This window comes from Cryptomeria japonica, chromosome 1 (assembly GCF_030272615.1).
Source record: "Cryptomeria japonica chromosome 1, Sugi_1.0, whole genome shotgun sequence".
Lineage (NCBI taxonomy): Eukaryota > Viridiplantae > Streptophyta > Pinopsida > Cupressales > Cupressaceae > Cryptomeria > Cryptomeria japonica.
This window is the reverse complement of record NC_081405.1, coordinates 176,844,923-176,859,448: the sequence shown is the minus strand read 5'-3', so window position 1 is coordinate 176,859,448 and position 14,526 is coordinate 176,844,923. Positions and strand designations below refer to the sequence as shown.

The 14,526-nt window shown below is 40.3% G+C and overlaps 1 protein-coding gene across 1 annotated transcript in view; it reads left to right on the top strand.

Moving 5' to 3' along the window:
• Nucleotides 1-14,526, top strand: part of LOC131060922 (D-2-hydroxyglutarate dehydrogenase, mitochondrial) — a 301,696-nt gene that overhangs the window by 239,696 nt on the left and 47,474 nt on the right. The window contains exon 12 of the mRNA XM_057994361.2: nt 10,063-10,168. Coding sequence (XP_057850344.2) covers nt 10,063-10,168 — 106 coding nt within the window. The remainder of the gene's footprint in view (nt 1-10,062; nt 10,169-14,526) is intronic.

The following is a 14,526-nucleotide window of genomic DNA, read 5'->3' as shown; positions in this document are numbered from 1 at the left end:
CAGCAAGGAACTGCTCCAATTCCCTATCGCCCTCCACTCTCGGAGATGCTAAGACACCATCTTGTGAGGACTCTGGAATGGCTCGTCATGCGGGGGGCTCGGGATCAACTCCTCCTCCTGTCTGGGACTTAGCACCAACTCATGAATGGGTGAGTGGTCGCTCTACACAATCCGTGTTGTCTCTGGTGAACTATCTCTGACCAGGTCCACAATCTCTTGCAGGCTTGGCTCACACCGTGGGGAGAGGACCGCTACTCCAACTGGTGCTAGTGGCGTCATTTTGTACCGACTCAGCCACGCACTCATGTCCATCTGGGAAGGCATATCCATCTAGGAAGGCGTACCACTCCCTCCAAGTTGCTCTACTCGTATGGCCTCCCTATCCACCTTCCCGCTACTGTCCCCAACCTCTACTGCTGCCGTGAGACTCCTGTCGTCGACCACATGATGCTCTGGTAAGGCTACCAATGTCGCGGCTGCCTGTGGGGGGACCATAATCACAGGTCCAGCCCTGCCCAAAACCAGGAACCGGCATAGCCAATACTGTCGCACCAGGGAGAGGCCGAGTGGTATTGCTGAGACCGTCTACTTAGATAACTCATCTGAGTGTCGTGTGGTTGCTGCTGGCCCAACTATGAGAGGTGGAGGTGTGGCTGTGTGTGCTACTACAGAAGATGTTGCCCTCATCTCCTCCTCTATCTGTTGTTCGCCTCTACCCACCATTCTGAAACTACTCTCGGTGGCCGTATCACTAGAGTACTCTGCCTCCTCACTCGAGTCACTAGTCGCGGACTCCGACTTTGTTTCCGACTCATACACCACCACCCGTCGCTTTCGTTTCTTGCCTGAGTGTGTATCTCCGCTCGGTGCCATGGTATCCAAGTGAATACAATAAAATATAGGGGGCTGCCCAGGGTGTACACGGCCTTGTGGTGCCAAGTGTTGTGCGTCCAGTGAGCCCTGAAGACGTACTACATCCAGGAAGAGTCCAATCTCATGGTAGCACATGTAGAAGTTCCTGTGTTGGAGGGTCATGAATTCCTCCATCCTATCTGCTAGTACTGATGCCCAATCATATACTACGCCATTACGGATGCCATTCACCAGCACCACCTGTGCCATGGCAATATCTGAAGCCCTACTCACTCCCATCAAGCGGCTCTTCAATACATCCACAAGGCACCGCCATATCCCCTCTCTTAGAAACAACTTCTTCAGACCTCTTCCTTTGCTTGCATGCTGGAGACTATCAAGTTTCGTTTGTGTGAGGTCGTCGCGACACGAGCTTGAGAAGTTTATCTTTTAAATTTGAGGATATTTTCTGCTCCTTGTCCACTTTCTTTCCTTGCACCCCCAGAATACCAAAAACTCTTGTAAATTCTATCGAAGTGAAGGACACTGTAATCTATTGGTGCTCGTAGTCAAATACGGACTGCCGCCTGCGTGGGTCATAGGCACCAATCATGGCCCGCAGCACCACCTCAAAGTCCTTAACGCAAAAAATGGGCATCTGGATGGCCCAGTGTACCTGTGCAAGTCGTAGCTGTGTCTTCATAGGATCATCATGCGGGGTCTCGTTCCACCATTTCCTACAATCTGTTCCAGTCAAACCCTCGAAGGTAATGGTGTCCATCGTCACATCATTCTTTGCTGCCATCTGATGCTGCACTTTGGGTTGTACCTTTTTCCCTTTACTTTTGTTGTTGTCAGCCATGCCGCCCCTCACCTTCACACCCGAAGGAGGAATCCAAACAACTTTCTTGTTCCCAGAGGTTGACGGCACTGTAGCAGGTAATTGCTTTTGCCAATTTTTTCCACCGCTGGAGTCCATTAAATGATTTTGCCTTTGTCTTTTGTGCCCTCTTTAAGATTAAAAAAATAGGGTTAGAATAACAAGCTTCTGCACATGCCTATTCTCCTCCAACGTGGGACCTTTCCTCCAGATGCTACCCCTCGAAACTTTTTTGTTTTAAATGCTTCTGCGTCACCACACAATCTTTCTCCACCGAATGACCGTACATAGACCGTACGGAAATCTGCTTGTGTCGATCGTACATAGACCATACGGAATTGTTGTTCATTGCGTTTAATTTTGATTACCGTACGGTGTCTTCCTAATCATGGGAAAATACCATAGAATGTCGTACAGGTCTCCTTTTCCTTCGTCGTATGGTGACTTCCATTTTTGTTTCTTATACCTTCCGCGTACGGTATATACCATGCGACCAAAATGCTTCCGTTCGGTTATGGGTGGTTTCGCTCCCCCTTTTCTTTTCCCTCTATACGGTGCTTTATACCGTACGGTGTCTCATCCGTACGGTGCCTCCTTTTTCCGTCGTACGGTATTGACCGTACAGTTAATTTGGCGATTTCTTTTTTTTTTTTTGTAATTTTTAATTTTAACTTCTTTTTTCTTTCGTACGGCCATACGGTTGCATGTCGTACGCTTTTTTTATTAATTTTTTTTTCATTTTTCGTATGGCTTCATACGGTCGTACGGTTGTTTGTTGTACTTTTTTATAAAAAAATTATTATTTCTTCGAGAGGATTTGAGGTCGGTCAATCGCCTCTGCTCGTGATACAATTTTAATTTCGACCCATTGGTGCTGCCTACAACCTTCCGTCCATCCAGTGTCCACAATTTCATTGCCCCGTTCTCTGCCACCTCGCGGACTTTATATGGTCTTAACCATCGTACCTTGAATTTGCCTGGTTTAATCTCATTATGCCCATTATATTTCAGTACCAGTTGTCCTAGAGAAAACCTCATTCGTTTCAAGTGCTTGTCGTGCCACAGCTTCCTCCTTTGTTGGGCTGCCTCCGTAGCCCACTAGGTCATCATTCTTTTCTCGTCCAACTTGTTCAAGACATACAATCTCTCCCTCAGGCTCTCCATGTCCCCCAGTCTATTCTCGATTGCAATGAGGAGGCTTGGCACCATGAATTCTGTTGGCACAACAGTTTCCTGCCCGTACATGAATTGGAACGGAGTCTGGCCGGTGGTCACCTTGTAGGTTGTGTGGTAGGCCCACAAGACCGAAGGTAATTTTTCTTCCCAGTCGTCTCCCTCGACACCACAAGACTTGTAAATTACCCCCACGAGAATCTTGTTGGTAGCCTTGGCCTGCCCATTGGCTCGTGGATAATAGGGGCTGGACAATGAATGAAAAATTTTATATTCAGTAGTGAGGAGTTTAATAACATGGTTCACAAAAAGTCCACATTTGTCGCTGGTCAACTGCATAGGAATACCATACCGTGTAATGATTTTCTCATAAATGAATCTTGCTGTACTTATGGCCGAGTTGTTAGGCAGGGCCCGCGCTTCAACCCAATTGGTTAAATATTTTGTGGCTACCACAATGTAGCGACATCTCCTGGCGCGGCAGGCCTTGAGTGGCCCAATAAAATCCAACCTCCAGCGCTCGAATAGTTCCTGAGCATGCAAAGGGTTGAGGGGCATGAAATCCCTTTTTAGTGGCTTCCCCGCTCTCTGACACGTATCACAACCTGCTACCCATTCTCTGGCATTGTTATACAATGTGGGCCACCACAGGTTTGCTAGCAACACCTTTCTTGCTGTAGTGTCTGGTCCCATATGGCCTCTCGTTGGCCCCTCATGTGCCTCCCTCAGAATGCTTGGCACCTCTTCCTCCATCACACACCGACGTAACACCTGGTCGGGTCCCATTTTATACAACAATCCATTAATCAACTGAAACGTGTGGCTTCTCAACACGATTTTTCTTCGTTCTCCTGATGGCATACCTTGGGAGAATACGAAGGTGGAAAGATATTCCCCAATGGCAGTATGCCATGGTGGCAGTACTGCGATCATGAATAGGTGAGCATCTGGAAAGTCGTCATTCACCCCCTGTGGTGGCTCTCCAGACCTAATCCGAGACAACTGGTCAGCAATGACATGGCTCTTGCCTAGCCGTACAATTATTGTGATTGTGAACTCCTAAAGGAGCAGTAGCCACCTACTTATCCTGCCTTGGATGATGGGATTGTTTACCAAGTACATCAAAGCCTGGTGGTCCACATAGAAAGTGAAGGGTGTCGCCAGCAAGTAGTGTCGAAATTTTTGTACGGCATAGACCATTATGAGGGCTTCCCTCTCGGTGGTACTGTAGTTCTTCTCAGCTTTCGACATCAACCGACTAGCAAAATAGATGGAGTGATCCAACCCGTTTGCCCCTTCTTGCGCCAGTGTAGCCCCAATGGCATAGTTCAAGGCATCCACTTGTACGTGGAATTCTCAGTCCCAATTTGGATAGGCCAAAATGGGTGCTGCCACCAGTCTCCTCTTGAGTTCCTCGAATACTTCCCCTTGTGCCAATTCCCATGTGTATGGTTCGCCCTTCCTTGTCAGTTTGTCTAGTGGGAAAGAAAGTTGGGCAAAGTTCTTAATGAACTTTCGGTAGTATCCAATGTGTCCCTAGAAGGACTTGACTCGTGTCACATCAATGGGCGACTCCATTTCTACAATTACTCGTACCTTATCCGGGTCAGTTTTCAGTCCAACTTTACAAACGATATGGCCCAGCAACTTTCCTTGTGGTACTATAAATCTGCATTTCCGTGGATTTAAGGCGATCTTGGCCCTTCGGCATCTCTCCATGCACTCTCTTAGTGCCACCAAGTGAGCGTCTTCGCTACTGAAAATCGACCAGTCATTCGAAAAGGCTTTAAAATTCCCCACAGACATCTTATTGAAGATGTGAAGGACTATCCTCTGGAAGGTCGCAGGAGCATTGCACAACCCAAACGGCATCCGGTTGTATGCATAGACTCCGTCCTCCACCACAAAGGTGGTCTTCAACTTGTCCTCTTCAGCTATCGAAATCCAGTTGTATCCTGAAAAGCCGTCCAGAAATGAGTACATTTCATGGCCGGCCACCTCCTCGAGGATGCTGTCTGTGAAAGGTATAGGAAACGGATCCTTGATGGTGACTGCGTTGAGGAACCGAAAATCCACGCAGATGCGGATCTGGTTGGCCTCCTCCTTCAGTGAGATCACAATCAGTGAGACCCACTCACTTGTCTCCACTTGAAATATGATGCCGGCCTCTAGCATCCGTTCAATCTCTTCGTTCACTTTGGCAACATAATTCTTATTCATTCAGTACGGCCTCTTCAGTACCGGTTGGGCTCCCGGGACCAATGGTATCCGATGGACGCACATTTCTGGCAGGACCCCCTTCAGATCCTTGTAGGACCAAGCGAATACATCCTTGTATTCCATGAAGATTTTGAATGTTGCGGCCTTCAGTACCGGGCTGCAATCATTATCTTGTCTGACATAATCGCTACCACATATATTGCTAAGACATGAAGTTGACTTTATCATGAATATGCACAGTCTTATTGATTGTGTCTTAACAAATCGATCAGTATCTCTTATTGTTTACTCTTATTTTGATCATGTTCTAATACTAGATTCCGACCACTTGTAACATAGTCATGTGCATGTGATTTAATTCGAATTGCATTCAATCAAAAATATTAGAAAGTTGGCTGTCTCCATACTGATTATATTCCCTTGAGTCACTGCTCCATATATGTCTCCATTGACTTCAAATGCCATCTCTTGATTGCTTTCTTGTCTTTGTGACTTGTTCCATGATTTAGTGGCCTTTGGCCTTAACAAGATATATATCACTTTTCCTTTGACATTGATGATACTTAATCTAACAATCTTGTCCATGCTTGTTTGACATTACCGACAAGAACAAATCCAATGGTCTATATACCTTTGACATCAAATTCCTTCCACAATGGCTTTTACATCAATGACAACTTGTCTATGACATTGTCTTCTTACCTACTTGACACCAATGACAATATTTAATTCCTGTGACATCAATGACAACATTTCCAAAGGGGCGTGTTGGAAAAATTAAGGTTTACATTTTTAATAAAGTCACTCTAGTGACTTATGATTAGATTTAATATATAATTAGTTGGGAAGTTGCATTCCGTAGATTAGTTGGTTAGTTGGTTGATGGGAAACAAAGGCTTTATAAGCCATTCAATTGTAATGTGAAAAACCTTGAACATCAATAATATATTCTAGTATTATTTTATCTGCTGCAATGGTTTGATTTTCTAATTATTGTTGTGCTCTTCTATTTTTCAACAATGGCAACTTAGAAGAAGAGGTGTATATTAAACAACCTGAAGGGTTTGTTCTTTAAGAGAATAAGGACTATGTATGTAGGTTAAAGAAAGCAATTTATTGATTGATACAAGCCCCAAGGGGTTGGTACTCAAGATTGGATAAGTATCTACAACAAAGAGGTTTTAAAAGAGGTGTCTCAACAATCTATATATTAAAACTAAAGGTGAGCATTAGTTGATTGTTGTAGTCTGTGGATGATATTATTTTTAGAGGTAGTAGTAATAAGATGTGTCAAAAGTTTGCCATGAACATTGTAGAAAGAGTTTGAAATGCTTATAATTGGAGAGCTATCTTTCTTCCTTGGGTTGTGAATTTCTCAATTATATGAAAGAATATTTATTGAATTTTAAATAGATTTTTTTGGGTGTATTGGGTTGACCACCTCATGTATCTTAGGTGCCCACATTTATTGTAGAATAAAAGACTTGAAATTATGGTGCTACATTTGGAGATTCACCCACCTTGATTGAGCTGATCTTGCAAGGAGATTCGCCCCTCATGGGGATTTAAATTAAATTAAATGAAAATAAATTTATTCTCTTTTGCACATGTGGCCAACTTGCTTGGAGAGTCATCTCTCTTGGGTGAAGAGGTGCATGTGTGGGGTATAAGAGAAGGAAAGTTTGTGGAGTAAGATGCAAGACATTAACGTGATATCTTTCCATACATGAGCAGATCTGGAGGAGTTAAAAATCAGAGTTTATGAGCAGATTATGAAGAAAATTTGAGCAGATTGATGAAGCATATATGAGCAGATTTATGAAGCATATTTAAGGCAGATTTGTAGCAGATTATGAAAGCGATTGAAGGCAGTTTTTTATGGAGGATTTATAGCAGATCTAAGAGGATAATTGTAGAAGCAGATCTTTCAAGGTGATTTTGTTGCAGTCCTAAGGCAGATTTTAAGGAGATTTACTCTTCAAGAAGACTAAGATTTTGTTGCTCAAGAGGTTGGTGCCTTACTACAGAATAGATTGATGTCTCTTTCTAGTTTAATGCTTAGTCATGGGAATTGTTGTCTCCAATGGGTTGGTGCCTACAAATATAAGCAGGGATTGGTGTCTCTAGTAGGTTGGTGCCTACAAGATTTGTAAGAGAAGTTTTTAAGAAGCAAATCCTTTTTGTCATTGTTTTCTCTCAAAAGGGTTTCCATGTAGAACTTGTGTTCTTATGTTCTTAATTATTGATATTGTGAAATTGACATTGCTGTGGCTGTTAATTTGAAAACGTTAAAAAATGATTGTCTTGTATCGATTCACACTCCTACCCTCTCAGTATAAGCTGGTGCTTATCACTTCAAATTTACAATCTGATAATCCACAAACAAGACCGATATGTCTAGAAGATAGGAATCCAAGCAGCTATGCCTGGAAGATGATGGATGTTCTATTGCACTGAACCAATAGGGGTCATGAATATGGTGATGCCAATCTAATCAAGAACAAAAGAAGATGGAGATTGCATCTGGAACTAAAGAGTAGGAACAAGGAGTCATACCTCTAAACCATCGCAACATGCAAGCCCTATGATATACTCAAGCTTCTTTAAAGTATCATCAAAGGGTATGCAATCTTCATCATCAAGGGGAATGAGACAATCTGCGATAGGATCCTTTGTGAGTGGAGAGATATAAGGGTCTCCATGGATCTCCCAAAGTCGAGTCCAAAGTGTGTGGGGACAATTGATGTCCGATATAGCACACAGTGCCAAGATCAACACTAGAACAAATCACTCCTACAACATGATCACTAATAATATCCCAATTTGATCTACTCCCTAGTATGTTGGTTCAAGTATGATTCTATGGAGATAAGGCAAAAGACTAAGCCACCTAGGATGTCATCACATTGACATTAGTGTGTATGCCCATAATATTTCCATTTGCTAAAAAAAGTGTGGCCACCAAAAAATAGCATATCGCTGAAATAGGTCGAAAAGATGCTTGAAATATGCTTTGAGAGGGTGGAATATGCTCTTCGATGCAAAAGGTCGTTGAGACTGTCAAGTCAGAATTTTTAATGGTAGGCAAAATTTTTTGAGGGCAGTTAGAAAAATTAGAGGGCTATCGAAATCTTGGGGCGGTTGTTGGAATCCTCGCCGCCCAACGGCTAAGCCAGGTGTCGTTGGGGAGAGTGGGAGGCTAGAAAGATAAATGTCGTTGTCGGTGGAAATGTCATTGTCGCCCAAGATATGGTTATTGTCATCGAAGCCTTTGATTTGATATTGCAATGTATAGGTCTTACCTTGCAACTGTTTTTTTTTTCCTGAAAAAATAGTAATTTATAAAAAAACAAAAATAATTTGAAAATCCCTTCTGTAATAGAAATGCAAGCTGATGCAAGAGCCTATGTAGGTCACCTAGCGATCATACAATCGTATGGCTACCCCTAAAGAAATTGTTTTTTTTCAATTGCTCAATTTGAGTGATTTGATAGGCGATCTTAGGCTTTTTGGTTGTTTCGGATCCAACAGTGATTCCTATTTTGCTCCAAGATGAGCTAAATTTTTTCTATAGGTTGAATCTCTTAAAATTTGGACAAGAAGTTGCATATTTGGTGATCTAATACCATTTTGGAGTTGATAATGAACCCGACAAGTCCCAAAAATCACTTGCAACCAAAACACCTCACATTTGAAGAGAAGAAGCCATGATTCTGTGCTATGCAACCTTGAGAGAAAGATTGATTCACAAAAGCATCTGATATTGAGACTAACTTGAATATATATGGATGATTACAATGTACAAATGAACGCTTATAAAGGCAAAACCCTAGATGAAAACCTAGGTGATGATTAAGTTGGATCATGACAAGTGTCCTTATCTTATGACTTGTACAACATGACCTATCACTAGCTCAATCTAAACATAGAAAATCAGTAGTAATTTTAGATTAAATGTAATAAAGTAAAAGTCAACCTAAGTAATTAATTGATGATTAATTAATTACTAGGTGATTAACCTATCTGATCCAAACATGTTGCAAAGATCACTAATTGGGGCATATTTGATGAGTCTCCTTGATGGCCTTTTATTAGGATTTCTCACTGTCAAAGTAACCATAAAGAACAATCAAGGAACCTGATATAGACATGGTGGTGATATGTGGAGGTTCAGGATGATCTCGAAACAACAGAAATAGACACATTGCATTATTAACTAACTCAACATAAGTTATAATGTTTCATTTTGTATGCTTATATCATTAGAGACTTTTCAGGCCATATATTATTCTAGACTCTCCATACTGATTTCACAAATATAATAATATAGCATAAACAAGTAGACATTTATTCTAAAGTCCTTATTGTATTAATCCTTCACAGCTAATTGTTTTTATACAGTATTTATACTGATGGTCATTTCACAAATTAATTAGCTCACCATCATCACATTCTAGCGATGAGTTTCTCTAGTCCAGCGTACTGCCAAGAAAAAAAATTTCTAGGCAAGAACATTTATTTATGTTCATGTGTATACTTCAAATTTGTATTAGCCTTTTGAATAGATGAGGTCAAGTACAGAAAATTTAGCTCCTAGCGATCTGTTATGCTTCTTTAGAACACCATGTATTGCAAAGCCTTCACTTGGCAATGCATTCAAACTTGGCTCTTACATTTCCCTCTCATTATTCCTTTTGTTTACGTAGGATTGCACAAAATCTTTTCCTTTCTCTCCCTATACTTCTTTCTCATGTCTTATGCGCCTATTTCACCCTAATCTATTAATTGTAATTTCTTTAACTGTGAGAATTTCTTTTGGCATGTGAGATGTCAAGTTACTAACAAATCTTTTTAGTAATGATATACGGTATAAATAATTATTTTTTGTGTTGAAGTATATATTTTCTCAGAGTTTGTATCTTATTTGCATGTCACAGGGTATTGCAGAGGCTCTGGCGAGAGCAGGTGCTGTTTACAAGTATGATTTTTCGTTACCCATTCAGCATCTGTATGAACTCGTTGATGAGATGAGGACGAGGCTTGGTAATGCCTTTAATACTTCACAATACAAAATGAGCTTCTGTTTCTTAAAATTTAGTGTCATCCATTCCTATGCAATTTTTATTCGCCATTGTTATTTCTAGTCAGCAATAATATGTTGTAGGTAAGGTATTATTTAGACTCATCCAGCTTTAATCATTTCTGCTTATATAGCTTGAACAATTCTGCTTGAGCAGGCTAAGGTTGACTTTTCCTATACGTCCCTTTCTAGGTTATGACTCAATGTTTTCATTATGCAGAATGCATTTATAAATATGGAAATGTTGTTCCTTGTTATATTGGTTGACTTGAAATTAATTAAAACACCTCTTTTGAGCTACTTAAAACTATTTTCCTTACAAAAGAATGTATCAAGTCACTTGTCAGACAAGAATATGTCACTTTAAACTCTAAAGCATCCAAATGTGTCACTGGTGAGTATTAGAGATTTAATTATATTTTGGTATCTTTGTTTTCTGCAGTAGTTTTACATTTATTGCTGGAAGCATCTATTGGCTAGAGGACGGAGATTGTGCAGTCTTTAATATTCTGGTCTTTTGAAACTTCTCAACACTCTAATACTAGAATTTCATACAATTATGTAATGTATTAAAAAAAAATGGTTTTCCCACTCATAATACAATGGGCATCATTTTTTAGGAAAAGGGCCCGATGACACACATTAAATTAGATCACTTTCTTAAAGACATTAGCATTGTATCTATTGTAGCTCCAAAACTGGCACTTAATTATAATGTTGGCATGGGTGTAGCTCATTGTTTGAATAAAATAGCATACTGGAGAAACAAATTTCACATAATTGTTAATTAACCACATAAATGGTCAAGGAGGTCACTTGAAAAGCTTTTAAAGACACCGAAATATGATACATGTGTATATCCCTTGGTGACAAATTCAATTTGTGAGAAACTCTTGTTCTTGGTAGAGTCATGAAACAGAGATATGGATGAGAAGATTGTTGATGCGTGTTTTGTGACACTCGCCAACACAGAATAAAATACCAAGTTTTCTATCCTCTTTTGAACAAGGAAACCTCAATTGCTAAACAATGTGATCAAACAAGACAACCCCAAGGTTTACAATCCAAACAATGCGACTTTAAGATGGATAGACTCAATGAATGATGTGATTTACTAATATCTCAAAGGGACTTATGCTTAGCTGGAATTGGAATATTAACTTTTTTTGAACTACAAATAAAAGATGAAAAGAGAAGGTTTAGAGAAATCTAATTTAAGACCTAAGGTCAATGATGATAATGGTTAGTTCTTAGATAGATGGGTTCCATAAATCAAGCTTTGCTTCACCATGAGGAAACAACTACACAAAACCGATAAAATCTCCAAAGGTAATGAATGATTTTCATATTGTAAACATTCATCCAAATACCCGATACTGGCGCAATCCAAATGAACATCCACAATCGAACTAGTGCTAAATTAGGTTTAGACTAACCATGCACTACAATTTGTAATCAACAAACTAAAAATGGTATTGTTGTGACCATTTCACAACATCACCCCATCAAAATGGGGATGCCCTCTTTGCTTCAAGTCCTAGAGTCCTTTAGCATGTCATCTCTTGCAAATTTGAGTGAATCGGGTAATTGTCATCATCAATTTGGTTGTGTAATGTCCCCTTCTCAATAAGGAGTAATCAATGGTCCATTGGCCTATTCCGGAGACCCGTAGGTTGATTGGAATGAGTAATTAGGGTTTCCTATTTTTGTGGAGCTTTGCGTGATCCAAGTAATGCTTATTTGGTAGGGCTTCTGCAATTCCAGTTGAGGATTCCTTCTGGGTTTTTCAAGAGCTTCATGGTGGTATAACATGCATTTTGTTCTGGAGTGATTTTTGAACTTACTATTTTTAGTAAGTTGGTGGCATTTGACTGGATTTTGAGGTTTTTCTGTGTTTTCCAATCTCTCTCATAGGGTTCGACGAGCATGTCTTTTGGAGATGTTTTCATGACTCACTATTTTAAGTAAGTGTCAATTCAGGCAATGTTATTTTTGGCAGTCTTGAGCAGAGCTCCAATCCAGTCCAGAATCAGTATTTTCTACGCTTCAATTCATATGGTTGATTTCACAGTGATCAGTGGGCGATTTATAATTGATTAATTAAATATTATCACTTTATTCTAAAGTTTAATATTTAATTAATTTACTAATTATTGTTTGGAGGAACGACTTAGGGAAGAAATATAATATCATTTATCCTAAGTTATGTTTTATTTCCCAAGTCAGAAAAGGGCTTCCAAATTGAATATATTTCATGTATCAAATATTCTAACTTTGCAAGTGTGGACCTTGGGAAATGGGTGACTATGCTTACCTGCGGAAGTGGACACCATGTTTCAAGGGGACATGAAAATTAAATGAAGTGAATTTCAAATGAGTTCATTTGCATTTGAATTTCAGATGGAGAAATCTATAAATACAAGGGATGGGCTCCTCATTTGGTTATCTTGAAGAAATCATATTGTTATGTTGTCGGAATGGTGAGTGAACTTAAGCTTCGGAGTTGTGGCTCCCTAGTTTTGCCAATTTCATACTTGAGACATAGTACCTAGCAGAGTGGTGGAATATTGGTGAAGTTTTCAGTGTGCATTTTCAGATTTTTCAGTGTGGTGTGGTTTGTTTGTGTTACTGGTTTTGGTGTGGTGGAAGCGAAGATTGGTTCATATCTCCCTACTTGTGCAATCGATCATTCTAGGTATTAGCCCGTTGGAAGCGTATTTGGAGGGCGATCATTCTTCTACCTTGGCGTTTCTTTTGGCATTCATTCTGATTTTTGTTTGAAAATCGTACTTCCTTGCTGGTCGTATGTTTCCTAGAGCTGTCTTGGGTTGCATGCAAGTCGTTGGTAGTGTTCGCGGTGTAGGTTTGAGGTTCTTGTTGCGTCGTCTTAGTCTTAGCTTTCATTTGCTTTTGTTCTTGTGTCATTCAGTGGAGTTTTAGGCGAGTTATGAGCATAACAGTGATTTTGGTAGTGGTTGTTTTCTGCGTGTTATGCGTACAGCAAATTGCTTTTTCAGTTTAGTGATCATTGGTGTGTTATTTCTCTATGGGTGTGTTTGATTTTGCTAGGTCTATTAAGCTTGGAAGTATTTATCAGTATTGGACAGTATAATCTCTCTATTCTATGCATTGTATCTCTTTATTGGATAATAGTACTAACAGCCATTTCTGGATTGTAAAGCAAACTCCCACTGAAAAGTGGAAGAGATCGGCTTGCCACCTACATTTGGCTCTGTAATACTGTCCTCCCACTACATAAGTGGTCGAGTTGATTTTGTAATTTCTTTGTTGGCCTCCCGTTGAATAAGCGGTGGAGTTGATAGTGAATTTCATTTTTAGTCCTCCCGCTGCATAAGCGGTAGAGTGATTGTTCTTCAATTTCTTGCATTATCCTTGGCTGGTCTACCGCCAAGTGATTTTAATATTCTCCATTCCCCGCTGAAAAGTGGAAGGGGCTAGCTTGCCACCCATTATTGTAATAAGCATTTTCAGAAGTTTGCATCTAACGATCCCCTGCCACCATATGCTCTCACCCTCCTAGCTTGGGCTCTCGGTGATCAAAAGGTGTAGGGTTCCTTTCAGCTGGTTTAGATTTCATTATTCTAATCCTAACGAGTGTTGGTGTACTTGTATAACTGTTAAAAAATCAAAAAAAATTGTTGGGGATATTACAAATCGATTAAAGCTTATGGCGGCAAAGCATTGAATGGAAGAGGTCAAGTTGAATAAGATTAAAAGGAAGTTGATGGATGAATCCTTTGGATAAAATTTCACTAATTATACAAAGTTTCCTTGTCATCCAGGAGGTTTAATCGCACTCCTTTGAGAGGCAAGTTACTAGGGCGAAATTTGGTTAAGTACATGAAAATCTCCATGGCTCCCTCATTGGAGCGATGTGACTTCTATTGCTCCCTTATAGGAGTCATATCAGTTACTTTGCTCCTTCTTACGAGTGAACTCCCTCCCCTTGCCTTCTAGGAAGTCTAAGGCACCTTTTGATCATCATATGTTGCCTTTTGTCAAGCAATGAATTCAATTTTCTATCAGCAATCTCAAAATTTGGCTAAGTATGTGCAAACTTCGCTCACTTCCTTTGCCAATGGAAGGGAGAGAATTTGCTTCCTTTGCCAATAGAAGGGAGTGATGCCACTTCCATTTCCAATGGAAGAGAGTGACATGACTTCTTTTGCATGCATCAAGGGGATTTAGTGAACTTGAACGATAGAACACAAAGTCTCAAGCATTTCTAATGCTTCACCTTGCATGGAACCTCACCTTTGCTCATTGGAAGGATCAAATTGATTGAATGATGCTGAGAGTT